At 40.6% G+C, this 13,787-nt stretch overlaps 1 protein-coding gene across 2 annotated transcripts in view; it reads left to right on the plus strand.

Annotated features, from left to right (window-relative positions):
* ATP10B (ATPase phospholipid transporting 10B (putative)) overlaps positions 1–13,787 on the plus strand; it is a 71,174-nt gene that overhangs the window by 30,397 nt on the left and 26,990 nt on the right. For both annotated transcript variants that reach the window (XM_032794353.1, XM_032794352.2), the window contains 4 exons: positions 1,135–1,266; positions 3,186–3,313; positions 4,872–5,124; positions 8,212–8,447. In XM_032794353.1, the coding sequence (XP_032650244.1) occupies positions 1,135–1,266; positions 3,186–3,313; positions 4,872–5,124; positions 8,212–8,447 (749 nt within the window). The remainder of the gene's footprint in view (positions 1–1,134; positions 1,267–3,185; positions 3,314–4,871; positions 5,125–8,211; positions 8,448–13,787) is intronic.

Here is a 13,787-nt window from a genome sequence, read left to right on the forward strand (position 1 = left end):
GAAATCTGTAATGTAATTGGTTTTTGGAATCCTTCCAGACCTAATTAGAAGCTTTACTTCCTTCTAGTGCTTGTAAAGCTGGACTCTAATGTGAAACATGCTCCCCCTAACGTCTGTTTCATAGAAATTCTTCATCTTAAAAGTTTCTCTGTGTCTTCTGTTTGTAGTTAAACATATACATTTTACATTGTGTGTGTATTTATTTGTGTGTATAGCATGAAGGTGTCAGAAACAACTCCATAGTTAAGCTTGTATTCAGATTTGCGCTTTAAAGCAGCATTCAAATTCTTGGCCCCAATTCTCAGTTAGAGGAATAAAGTGTTTTAGGCAGGAAGTGAGGCTGGGAAGGAAAAGTAGCTTTTTAAGCCACCCTTGTGGTCTGGGGAAGGCGAGACCTGCCTGGCACTGTGTAAGTTAAGTCCACTCAGTTTTGCTCTAATGTATGCTCTACTGCCGTTGGTCTCCGGAAAGCAGACATTAGCCATTGTACATTATACTCCAGCCACAACCTCAGTCAGCCCTTGACATGCCCTGTATTGCAGGAACTGGGACCAGAGCTGGCATATGCCTTATGCTGGCCAGGGAGACCTCTTGCAAACGGCTATTCTTGTGGGGCCTTGGTGTAAGTGAGAATTTGGGGTCCTTGTATTTACCACCTAAATGCATCAATTTAGTATAAATAGGAATGCCTGGGACAGTGGCATAAATGGTGTGTGATAGGCTTGGGCCCCACTAGGCTGTACAGGTAAAATGCCCAGCTGCAATGCATTTGCTGTGACTTAGGACACAGGAACGCTCCTTCCTGGTAAATTATACCAGGTGGAGAAGGCAGGGAAACGCTCCTGTGATCCTTCAGCCCTGACACCACTCCCATCTGAAACCCCCCTCCTCTGCGTGCCCTTCCGCCCCCCATCCTCCCGAATAAAATGCTTGGAGTCAAGTGAAGATTGTGGGCACCAGCCTCCCTCCCCACCTCCCCCCCCCCATCCCCGAGTAAAATGCTTGGAGTCAAGTGAAGATTGTGATCACCAGCATGTTGGGTATAGATGTGTATTAAGTCTGTCTCTGTTCCCTGTCCCCTCCCCCAGGTAAGAAACTAAATAAACAAATCTCTCTACCTTTGTGTTTTTGAAGGTCATGAAACCAAGGCCATGCTGAATAACAGTGGGCCTCGTTACAAACGCAGCAAGATAGAACGGCGCATGAACATTGATATTTTCTTTTGTGTGGGACTTCTGTTCATCATGTGTCTTATCGGAGCACTAGGTATGGAGCAACAGTGAAAATCTCCTCTTCCATTTGAAATGTTTGGTTTTCTTTGAGGTGATTTCAGATTTGTTCTTATTAGGCGTGTGTCTGTTCCAAAACCTAGATCTGAAAAACCTTTACTCTGGGGAACTTAACTGAAAGTTCAGGGTTGACACTATCTTTATAATGGGTTTGAATCAAAATCTCAAATCTGAATAATCCCAAATGTGGGAAGAAATTCAGTTGTGGGTAAGAATTTTCATCTCCAGTTCTAGTAGGATTTGCTAAATGCTAATCGTGGAAGAGGTCATCTCCATTGCATTGCAGAAAGCTTCAGCACAGGCTTACATTTCAGTAGTGACTGTGATCCTATCCTAGTCAGAGCAGGATCAATACATTTTCTTAACTCTAATGAAGAAAGGGTCAAAGTTGGAGCCCAGTGAGTTTTCCATGGGCCATGACTTTATAGAGGTTACAAAGGCTCCTGTAGGTTTCTTGTGGTTTTGAAGCATTTTCACTAATTTGCAGCACTGCCATGAAGTTGCCTAGTGCTACAGCTATGATGAAGTTCACTCACAGAGAGTTGTATCGTACCATACTAAAGCCCTGACAAGTTTCCAGGTAGTTTCCCATGAGAGCTGTAATGTGACATATCAGCAAGCCATTAGATTAGTACTTCTAGAAGTAAGGGAGCATCAGAAAAGAGGAATCTGTTTAAGCTGAACTGTAGAACTGAGTTAATCCCTTTTTAATTTTGCTACTTCATGTTGGAATGAGCTTGCTTTTTTTTTCTTTTTTTTTTTTGGCTTAGAAATGGGATTTCAGTTTGACAGCTGAGTTGTATGCATATGAGAGAGAGAGAGAGAGGGAGAGAGAGATTTTATTTTCATTGTTCCAGGGCTGCTGTCATTTAGATTTAGACTCTCGTGTATTTTTCATGCTCATGTATCCCTGAGTAGCAAAATCCTTTACGTTAAGATGTGATGTGTGGACACAGATGCAAAAATTAAACATTTAAAACCCAATTTATCTGCTTATCTTTTTAAAAAAATGAAGACTTAAACATGAAATGTTCATACAGTGAAACATGTAAAATAGTAATAAATCCACTAGATTTCATCCTTTTAAAATGAACTTTGGCGCCAACAGTGGTTTAGTGGTTTGTTTCACGTGATAAAATTGTTTTAATATAGGATTTCAGAAAAAAAAATATTACTGATGACTTAATGATCAGTATCTTGCTTGCAGATAATGGAATATTAGCAAAACTTGGGGGAGTAGGTATCTCATGAGTGTGGTAGTGGGATAATCATCCTTGTTCAAATACGATAAGGTCTCTAGCAGCCAAAAGCTGTTGTCATCTGACAGGTGTTTTCATGGTAGCATGAAATAATTTGGGAGTCTCTGTCCAGTTCTTAGTAGGACAGATGTCCACATCACAAAAACTGCTTCCACAATTGGCATTTAATAGCATCTTCTTCAAGAGTGTCAGGAAAGAGGCCAGGACAGTGCAGGGGAAGCTTGTGTTCCTGCTGACTGCCTGTGCAGTATCAAACTACACAAGTTCTGTATGGAAATTCAGTTTCCAGTGCTGTTAAGCTAACAGCATTCCTGAGCAACATGCATATCTGGGAGGCCAGAAATAACAATGTTGCAGTAGTAATGGCAGGAAGCAATGAAACCTTGAAGAGATTTGTCTTCAGGGATGGAAAGAAAAGGAAAGAGATCTTGGAGAAATTGAGGAGGAAGAATCATCCATTTCTGGATGTGGCCTAAGACCAGGGGTGAAAGTAGTTTAAAGGACTTACCAGTATGCCGGAGTCCTGAGTGGGGCGTGGCCTCAACCAGAAGAGGCATGGCCTCAATGAGAAGAGGTGGGGCCTTTCAAGACTGTTTTGCTCAGCTTAGGCCACTAAAATAGTGTTGATTCTATATAGGTCATGGCATTTGGAATGGGAGTTTTTCAGAACGCCCACCATACGAAGTCCCAGACCCAAATGGCAACTACCTTTCCTCCGCTCTTGCTGGTTTCTACATGTTCTTGACAATGATAATCCTGTTACAGGTAAAAAAGAAATTTTAAAAAATCTATAGCTTTGATATAATGGCTGGCAAGCAGATGTCAAGTTCTAGCCTCTTGATAGTTGAATTTATTTTTAAACTTTTGTAAAAATACTATGATATTTTACAGAAATGGTCCAAAATACTAGTGTACAGCAGTTAGTGCAATATTTTGGATGTTATTCTAGAATGCTTAAGTGATAACAGCCTTTTTTGTATTTGTAAATAAAGATCACATGGTAGAGAACCAGTTGCTATACATCAGGTGGAAGCACCTTTTTATCTTGAAAGCTTCTTAAGTTTTAGGGTTCTACAGCATCTGAAAACCCATACATTGTTATAGTTAATTCACAGTAATCACTATAGTATGGGTATGAATATATGTATGTACACACACACAATTATACATATATATATATATAACATGAATGATACAGATTTTTTTTCTGACCCTTCCCCAGTGTATTGATATGAAGGAGATGGTAATATCATTAAACTAGTTCCAGAATTGATCGCATTCACACAGAGTAAGACAATTCCATCAGTATGTTAGAACTTTCAGTGTTTTCTCCCTGATTCAGAATGAGAATTCTACTTAGTAGCTCAAAGAAACAGTGAAACAAAAATTATTGTACACTTTACCAACAGGGAATAATAACTAGATAAGGCTGTGCTGGCATGGAAAAAGAAGATAAATTAGAACTGGAAGACCATATATCTGAATCTGATTAAGCCTAACTGAGAACATTTTATGGAATGGGGATTTATTTTTCATATTTATTATTATAGCCACTGAGATTTAAAGAGACAGAATTTGATTAATATGAATAAAATATGAGGACAATTTTCTGAGCTGTTGGTAGAATTCCTAGGAAAGCTATGCACTATTTCTGAAACAGAATACTTGTACATTTTGGGAATTTAGAGGTTTTTTTGGGGATAACAAGAGAGGGAGAAATGGTAAATAAAAGCAGTTACTTATTCAAAGGAATTTATATTAAGAATTGAAAAATATGCTAGTCCATCCTATTTTAGGAGCAATATGCGCAAGATGCACATTGGCCTAGAAACACATTTTGGATAGTGTTGTGAATCCCATCTGAGCACTTCCAAATATAGCACCTCTTGACCCACATCCACTGCTATATCCATAGGGTGCTATTATGTGTACAGCATCATTCCACTTCTGGATGACTGTTTCTGGCACCATAGCCTCAGTCCTAGAATATGAATTTCCTGGTAGTATATCATTCCCATAGATACATGTTTAGTGAGAATCAGGAGATGCATGTGCTTATGGTCAAGATGTTACATCATGGAGATCACAGAGCTTTTGTGAGGGTGACCATGACCTATACATTCCCTGTGAATTACAGGGACAGTGAAAATCTCCCTGCCACTGAATTAACTAGACTCAGACTCCAGAAAGAACTGGTTCTTTTTCTCCTCCATAAAGTGTCATGACTGCAGCTGACATGGAACTTGTCTGACTGTGAAAAGTACAGAGAGAAAAAAGACCCACCACTGAGGTTCTAACATCTTGTGGAACATTCTTCTTTCAGATTTTAATCCCCATTTCTCTCTACGTGTCCATCGAGTTCGTCAAGCTGGGCCAAGTTTTCTTAATTCACAATGATATCGACCTGTATGATGAGGATGTAGATTTGCCCATACAGTGCCGAGCCCTAAATATCACTGAAGATCTGGGGCAAATCCAGTACATCTTCTCGGATAAAACTGGGACACTAACAGAGAACAAGATGGTATTTCGGCGCTGTACTATCGATGGAAATGAGTTTTCACATCAGGAAAATGGTAAAACTCAAAGAAATATTATTGTATTATGATCCTACTATACCTTCTCCTGGCTAGCTAAATGTGGCTTAGTATTCCATTTTGTGGTTTGTTTGGGGTTCGTTTTTGTTTTCTTTGGTGACTGTTTTATTATAAAGGTTCACCAGAGAGGGAAGTTTTTAAAATTATTCTGAAGCCACATAACTAATCTTCATATTCCTACATCAAACATCTCAGCCTCTGCTCTATTGTGATCAACAATTCAGGACTGCAAGGAAGAAATATCCTCTTAAAATCACTGCACTGTAGTAACTGCCAGTCCTACCTTTCCCTGATTCTTACTAAGTGAGATAAGTGGGAATTAAACTCAGTGGGTCCAAAAGTAATTACCATACGATCATCTGAGTAATGCGGAAGGTAGGAACAATTATGTGTTTGCTAGAAACAGGCCTAAACTACAAAGTCCATATCAGAAGTTCCCCAAAGTTTGCGGGTATTTGAATCTGGTTTTTTTTTGGTTAGGTCCATTGCGGATAGTTACTTTTTCATTAATAAATACTGTTATAGATTTTGTTAAAACCTCATTGAAACTGATGAGTGTGAATGCTGTCTTCATTTAAGATAGCTGTAAGAGATAGTTAAGGAGCCCCACCTAAAAATAGGCATAAGCTCACACCATATAGGCGGAAGGCATAATGTGTGTGTGAGTGAAAGAAAGAGAGAGAGAAGCTGAAGTACAGACAAACTGAGCACACAGGGACAGACAAACTGAAGCAAGACATACTGAGAGAGCCTGGACAAGCACAGTCTATGGCCATGAAAGAAGCTAGAGAATGGGCTTCTGGGTCTGGTGCTGACTGAAGATGCTTGGGACTGTAAGCAAAAAATCTGTCTTGTTTTGATTCCTTCTGCATTCAGAGATGCAAGATTCCCTATGTTCCTTTTAAGTAAATGTTTGTCTCAAAGAAAACACCAGACTTCATTGTCAATTTTTATACCCAACTGCAGCCCCCACAGTGCGGCAAACTTTCACAAGCCACTTGGGTCAAAAAGGGATAACAATATTATTGGCCTAATCTCGCAGTCTTTGCTAAAACAAAATTCCCATTTGACTGCAACTCCCTTTCATGTTGTATTCTTCAGTGGGAGTTTTTCCTGTAGGTAATGCAAGATTAGGCCCAAAGTGCTTTACTATGCATATAACTACTCCACATCTACATTATATTTAGAATGTCGTTAAGCTGGCCAGCAGCTGCCAAATAGATTTTCATGCTCTGTGAGTGAAAACAGTACCAAATTTGTGAATTACAATAGTTCATTCTTCTGTTCCACTGAACTGCAGGAAGTGCAACTAAAGAGACGTTAGTTAACAGAAGTCCATAAAAGTAATCAGCTTTTTGTTGTTTTGGTTTGTAGTGATAAACATTTCAGAGGGAGGCTTGCCAAGAAACTGAACTGCATGGAAGTTTTTTTTCTGGTGATGGTTTAGAGATTGTGTGATGAGTCCCCAGTGTACAACCTGGAACTGTGGCACTGCTGTGTCCTCTTAACTCTCCAGCCTGGGCTGTCTCTCATGATGTTTTGCTAGATAAGTTGCATAAATGCTCTCTAAGACAGTGGTTCTCAACCAGGGGTATGTGTACCCCTGAGTGTATGCAGAAGTCTTCCAGGGGATACCTCAACTCATCTAGATATGTTCCTAGTTTTAGAACAGGCTACATAAAAAGCACTAGCAAAGTCAGTACAAACTAAAACTTCATACAGACAATTACTTGTTGATACTGCTCTATATACTATACACTGAAATGTAAGTACAATATTTATATTCCAATTAATTTATTTTATAATTATATGATAAAAATGAGAAATTAAGCATTTTTTCAGTGACACTTTTGTATTTTTATATCTGATTTTGTAAGCAAGTAGTTTTTAAGTGAGATGAAACTTGCACACAAAACAAATCAGACTCCTGAAAGGGGTACAGTAGTCTGGAAAGGTTGAGAGCCACTGCTCTAAGCCACTCATGAACCATATACAGGGAAACACCAGCAAATCCCCCCAGCCCTGCACCCTAGAAATGTACCTGCTCTAGATCTTCTCTAGAACAATGCAAGCTTATAAATTAGTTCGACACTTCATCAAAGGATAGTGGACATGCACCAGCCCTTATAGTCTGAGCAGATTCCCCAAGCACTCTAGACAAATTCACTGGTAAGGATAAAACATTAAAACAAGTTTTTTTAGCTACAGAAAGATTTTAAGTAATCATAAGAGTTAGGCATAGAGATCAACGTTGGTTTCGTAAGAAATAAAAATAAAATCACAGTCTAAATTCTAAACTTTATCAAATTAAGCAAGATTTTAATCAGTTTTTCTTACCCCATTTGGAGGTTGCAGGCAGGTTACAGTTCTTAATACTCAGGCTAAATTCCCTTCTCATCCTGAGACCAATCTCCCCAGTTCAAAGTCTTTGTCTTCCCAGTGTTCTTGTTGCCTTCAGAGTAGGTGGGAGAGGAGAGAGGATGGGGACTGATGTCACCATCCCAAATTTAGATACCTCCCTCCCTCAATCCATGTGCATGGAAAGAGAGTGTCTCAAACATGGAATCAGAGGTCACATGTTCTAAATGCTCTGGGACACACTAGGCTTCCATCTATGTGCTTCAGGAGGGGCTCTCTGGGAGAGTGGATTCTCCTTAATGGGCCATCAACATCTGGCTGGCTATCCGTAGTGTTAATCTGGCTTGGAGATGTTAGTTGCTCCTTTGTTGCTACTGACAGGCTGTGGGAATCTCCCAGACACACAACATATTTCAGTAACAAACATATAGCAAACTCCATAACTTCACATACAATGGTAGTGCATACACTTCAACAGGATAATAATGTTCCACAGATCATAACTTCTCAAATGAAACCGCACAAGGAATAGTTTGTACAAAACATACAATCATATAACAGTGGTGAATACGTTTGAATACAGGGTGTTATTTTGAGGTACAGAGCGTCACAGATTATCAGAGTTAGTAATAATAATAATAAAATCTTCTCAATAATACTGCTAATAACAAGAAAAGACTAGGCAAGATCCTGGTTTCTCTCTTCCAGCCAAACGCCTGGAAACCCATAAGGAACTGGACTCAGATGACGAAGACTGGGCAAGACATCAGCATTTCGCTCTTCCTGTTATCAAGATCGAGAAACCAGAAACTTTAAAACAGAAAAATTCTAAGCCCTTGAGGAGATGCCAAAGTGCCCGGGCTCGTTTTCAGGGACATGCAAGGAAGAAATCATTGGGGCATTGTGACAGCATTCAGTCTCAAGTGGCGTTCAGCAGTACCATAGTGAGTAACTTCAGATTCGGTCAATACGTTTTGGGGATCTCGGCTTCAAGCAACTTTTTGAGGGGAGGAGGGGGCCGAAGGAGAAAATAGTCAATGGAACAGCACTCATTTCCTAGGTTGGGAGCAAGGAAACGATAACCTGCTACTTGCTGGAGAATGCTACGTGGTCACCCAAGATGAATCTCAATCTATTACACTATATCATGTAAAAGTGACAAATTGAGCCACCAGGAGAGTTATCAGTATCTTGTTGTTCTGTCAAAAGACAGGACTTACTTTACTACAGATAAAATACAGTGAACCTAGTATGGTTTTTAGTACAAAGTTAAAAAAATAAAATTTGAGTTTTATATAAAATGTAGTTCCAAAATAGGGCTGTAATCCTACAAAATGCTGAGCACTCTGGACTCAGTCCAGCAAAATACTTAGGCACATCCTTAATTTCAAGTACACATGCTTAAAACTAAACACTGGTGCTGATCGAAAACTTGCAGAATTTCATCACAAGTTTGTCAGAACTTCAGCAGAAAAAATGGGTCAATGTTTTCAGTTCTAATTTTTGTAAAAATTTTGTCCCATTTTTGTGACCGGCTGTACAGCAGGTTGAAAATTTTCAAAATTCAGAATTTTGATTATTATTTTTTTGAAATTTGAAAACAGAAACAAAATTTTCCCAAATATTGTTACTTTTTCACTCTGCTCTGTTACACACATACTCAAGTGCTTTACTGGATTTCAGCCAGAGTGCTCAGCATTTTAGGGGGTCAAACTCTAAGCAAAGAAGCTCCGGATGGAAATCTCTTATGCCCACTGATTCCCAGTGACTTTTGTTTGCAGGTTTTAGGCTTATGAATGCATTTATTACAAGCTTCTGCCTTGCTAACTAGTATCTCTGTTATGTAGAAGTGGACATCAGTTAGAAGTCTGTTAACTTCTGGAATCTGTTTATTTCATGATAACCTTATTCCTTGCTGCTCTGTTGTCTTGCATCCCGTTTTCCCACATAGTACATTGAGAACTTCTCTGTATCTATTTGCTGTATGGATCATGACATTTCAGGTGTGTAAAACATCTTCAAGAGAATTTTTCCCCAACTTCTTTTCCTATTATCATAAAATCATTGAATCAGAATCTATAGCTTCTTGCTGCTCTCTCCAGTTCTTTTTTGCATCTTTTTTAAAGGTTAGAGTTAAAAATTTTCTCACTTCACACTGCAAATTCCGTTAGAAATAGGGTTTCCTGATCTACTTGCCGTAGAGGAGGTTTTGGAACAAGTTGAATAATTAAACAGTAATAAGCCACCAGGACCAGGTGGTATTCACCCAAGAGCTCTGAAGAAACTCAAATATGAAATTGCAGAACTACTAACTGTAGTATGTAACCTGTCACTTAAATCAGCCTCCATGCCAAATGACTGGAGGATAACTAATATAACAACAATTTTTTAAAAGACTCAATAGGCGATCCTGGCACTTACAGGCCAGTAAGCCTAACTTCAGTACCAAGTCAATTGGTTGAAACTGTAGTAAAGACACATAGATCAAGGGTGGCCAACCCGAGCCTGAGAAGCAGCCACAATTTACCAATGTGCATTGCCAAAGAGCCACAGTAATCTATCAGCAGCCCCGCAATCAGCACCCCCCTCCTCTCCCAGGGCCTCTTGACCACTAGCAGCCAAGCCAATCAGCACCTCCCCCTCCCTCCCCACACCTCTCAGTCAGCTGTTTCGTGGCATGCAGGAGGCTCAGGGGGTAAGAGGGAGGAGTGAGGGCATGGCAGGCTCAGAGGAGGGGGCACAAAGGGGTAGAGTGGGGGCAGGGCCTGTGGCAGAGCCATGGGTTGAGCAGTGAGCATCCCCCAGCACACTGGAAAGTTGGCACCTGTAGCTCCAGCCCTGGAGCTGGTGCCTATACAAGGAGCCACATATTAACTTCTGAAGAGCCGCATGTGGCTCCAGAGCCACGGGTTGGCCACCCTTGGCATAGATGAACATAATATTTTGAAGAAGAGTCAAACCGGCTTTTGAAATGGAAATCATGCCTCATCAACCTATTAGAATTCTTTGAGAGTCAACAGGTATGAGGACAAGCATGACCCAGTGGATACAGTGGACTTTCAGAAAGTCTTTGACAAGGTCCCACATTTATGTTTTCTTAGTTTGTTTAAGAGCTTGGGATAACAGGGAAGGTCTTCTCATGGGTCAGTAACTGGTTAAAAGATAGAAAACAAAGGGTAGGAATAAATGGTCAGTTTTCAGAATGTAGAGAGGTGGAAAAAGGGGGTCACCTATGGATTTGTACTAAGAGTAGTGCTGTTCAACATATTCATAAATGATCTAAAAAAAGGGGTAAAATGTGCAGATAATATAAAATTACTCAAAATAGTTGAATCCAAAGCTGAATGCAAAGAGTTACAAAGGGATCTCACAAAACTGGGTGACTGGCCTACAAAATGGCAGATAAAATTCAATGTGAATAAATGCAAAGTAATGCGCACTGGAAAACAAAATCCCAACTACATATACAAAATGATGAGGTCTAATTTAGCTGTTACCATGCAAGAAAGTGATCATGGAGTCATTGTGAATAGTTCTCTGAAAACATCTGCTCAATGTGCAGTAGCAGTCAAAAAAGCTAACAATTTTAGGAACCATTAGGAAAGAGACAGAAAAAGACAGAAAATATCATGATGCCACTATATAAATCCATGGTACGCCTACACCTTAAATATTGCATGCAGTTCTGGTCACCCCATCTCAAAGATATATTAGAATTGGAAATGTAACAGAGAAGGCAACCAAAATGATTAAGGGCATGGAACAGCTTCCATATGATGAGAGATTTAAAAGACTGGGAATTTTCAACTTAGAAGGGGGATGACTAAGAGGGGATATGATAGAGGTTTATAAAATCATGACAGGTGTGGAGAAAGAGAATTAAAAAATGTTATTTATTCCTTCACATAACACAAGAACTAGGGGTCACCCAGTGAAATTAATAGGCAGCAGGTCTAAAACAACCATAAGGAAGTATTTTGTCACATAATGCACAGTCAACCTATTGATTTCATTGCCAGATGTGTGAAGGCCAAAACTATAACGTGGTTCAAACAAGAACTAGATACATTCAAGGAGGATAGGTCCATCAATGGCTATACTCAAAAATGGTAGGGATGCAACCACATGCTCTGGGCGTCCTTAGCTTCTGACTGCATAGAAGCTGGGAGTGGATGATGGGACAGATCACTCAATGTTCTGTTCATTCTCTCTGAAGCGTCTGACATTGGCCACTGTCAGAAGTCAGAATACTGGGTTAGATGAACCACTGGTCATTCTTATGTTTTTAGAATTTGGATTCTCCATGTACATTTTCCTGAATCTTTGTATCAAACAGACAAAGGGAAAGAAAAAAATTCTTCTCTATATAGTAGACAGGAGTGTCCAAAGGGCCACAAGCTGGGATTCTACTTTTTTTCTTTTTTTTTGGCTTCTAAATGCCAAGTTTCCAAGTGTTGTACCAGCTATGAAAACTGGTAGCCCATGATAAAAGGAAAATTTAAGATCTTTGCAATGCTGAGAAGAGTGGGTTTTGGATACAGGTTAGTACTGCATCTGCTGTGAGCACCTGCCTGGTGGGGCTGTTGCCAAGAGAAGTGTTAAAGTAGGAGAGCTGCTAATATAATAGTATGCTATGGAATTTGCTGAGCTTTAATGGAAAGTAATAGTGCTGAACAAGAGATAATCTTCTGTAAATGCCAAATAGATGTGGCACCAAAAGGAAGTATAAAGAGTTCCTTTTTTTTTTTTTTTTTTGTTTCTGTTTAAGCAATGTTCTGTGTGTGGTAGGGCTGGCTCGAAAACACCAATTCAATTTTGCAGAAAATGTCAAGGTTTTAACACTGTTTTCATTTTGATGCAGGACAAAGCAAAGATCTTTCAAATTGTTGCATGAGGAAAACAGCCCACTGGTTATGGGTACTCACCTAGGAAGCAGGAGACCCGGGTTCAAATTCTTCATCTGCCTTGAATTGTACCATTGACTTGAACCTGGGTCTTCCACATTGCAAGTGAGTGCTCTCACCATCTGGCTGTAAAGCTAGTCTCCCTCATTCTCAATTAAATATTTGTTGACTCAGAGAGAAAGAGAGAGAGAGAGACTTTCTGTTGGCACTCTCCAACAGACCATAGGCCAGGGGTTGCCAGCCTGTGACTCTGGAGCCACATGAGGCTCTTCAGAAGTTAATATGTGGCTCCTTGTATAGGCACCGGCTCCAGGGCTGGAGCTACAGGCGCCAACTTTCCAGTGTGCCAGGGAGTGCTCACTGCTCAACCCCTGGCTCTGCCACAGGCCCTGTCCCCACTCCACCCCTTCCCACCCCCTCCCCGACTCTGCGATGCCCTCACTCCTTCTCCCCACCTCCCCGAGCCTCCTGCATGCCACAAAACAGCTGATCGGGCGATGCAGGGAGGGAGGGGGATGCGCTGATTGGCGGGGTTGCTGGTGGTCAGGAGTCTCTGGGAGTGGAGGGGAGTGCTGGTGGAGGGGGCTGCTGATGTATTACTGTGGCTCTTTGGCAATGTACCTTGGTAAATTCTGGCTCCTTCTCAGGCTCAAGTTGGCCACCCTTACTATAGGCTATTCTGGGGCAAATGGTTCTCTTTCACGCATCAGCAGTTCTTTCTGGACCTGATAAAAGTTTAATTAAAACCAACACATTTCTGTAATGAATCAGCATTTTCCAACAAAAAGTAATTTTGTCAAAAAGTTCCCAACCAGTTATTGCAAAGCCAACTGGAAAGTGGTCTTACGTGAATTGGTGGTAAGCCATCTGCATTAGTTACGTTTAAGTGTTTTTGTACTGTTAGTAATCTATTGTCTGGCGATACTGAAAGAAAGACAGCAGATATTTGACATGTGTTTAATCAGGCCACAACTGTATTATTAGATGTCTGGGACTACCTGGCAGATAAGTGTGTAGTGCAGGTAAACCCATGTTTATATCATAACTACCAAGAGGGCTTTTTACCAGCTCCCCCTCTTTTTCCATCCAGGTCACTCAAGCAAATCCATCGAGGACCTTACCACCCTCCACTCCCATCTCCACCCCATAGGAGGGTTAAGGTGGACTATAATAATGGGATTAGCTCCTGGGGGGTCCCAAACTGTTCCCCGTTCACACCTTTACTGACGCCTCTTTTTAAGTCCTTTTCCAAGCCATTTATCTGGTCACTGTATACCTTCCCTATGGAGTACCTGCACTGGACATCCGCCACAAAGAGGTGCCAACCATTAGCTTGAGTGTCTCCTCCCCAAACCCAGTTGGGTTCCCAGACATCTCCTA

The sequence above is a fragment of the Chelonoidis abingdonii genome, chromosome 7 (assembly GCF_003597395.2).
Source record: "Chelonoidis abingdonii isolate Lonesome George chromosome 7, CheloAbing_2.0, whole genome shotgun sequence".
Taxonomy (NCBI): Eukaryota; Metazoa; Chordata; order Testudines; family Testudinidae; genus Chelonoidis; species Chelonoidis abingdonii.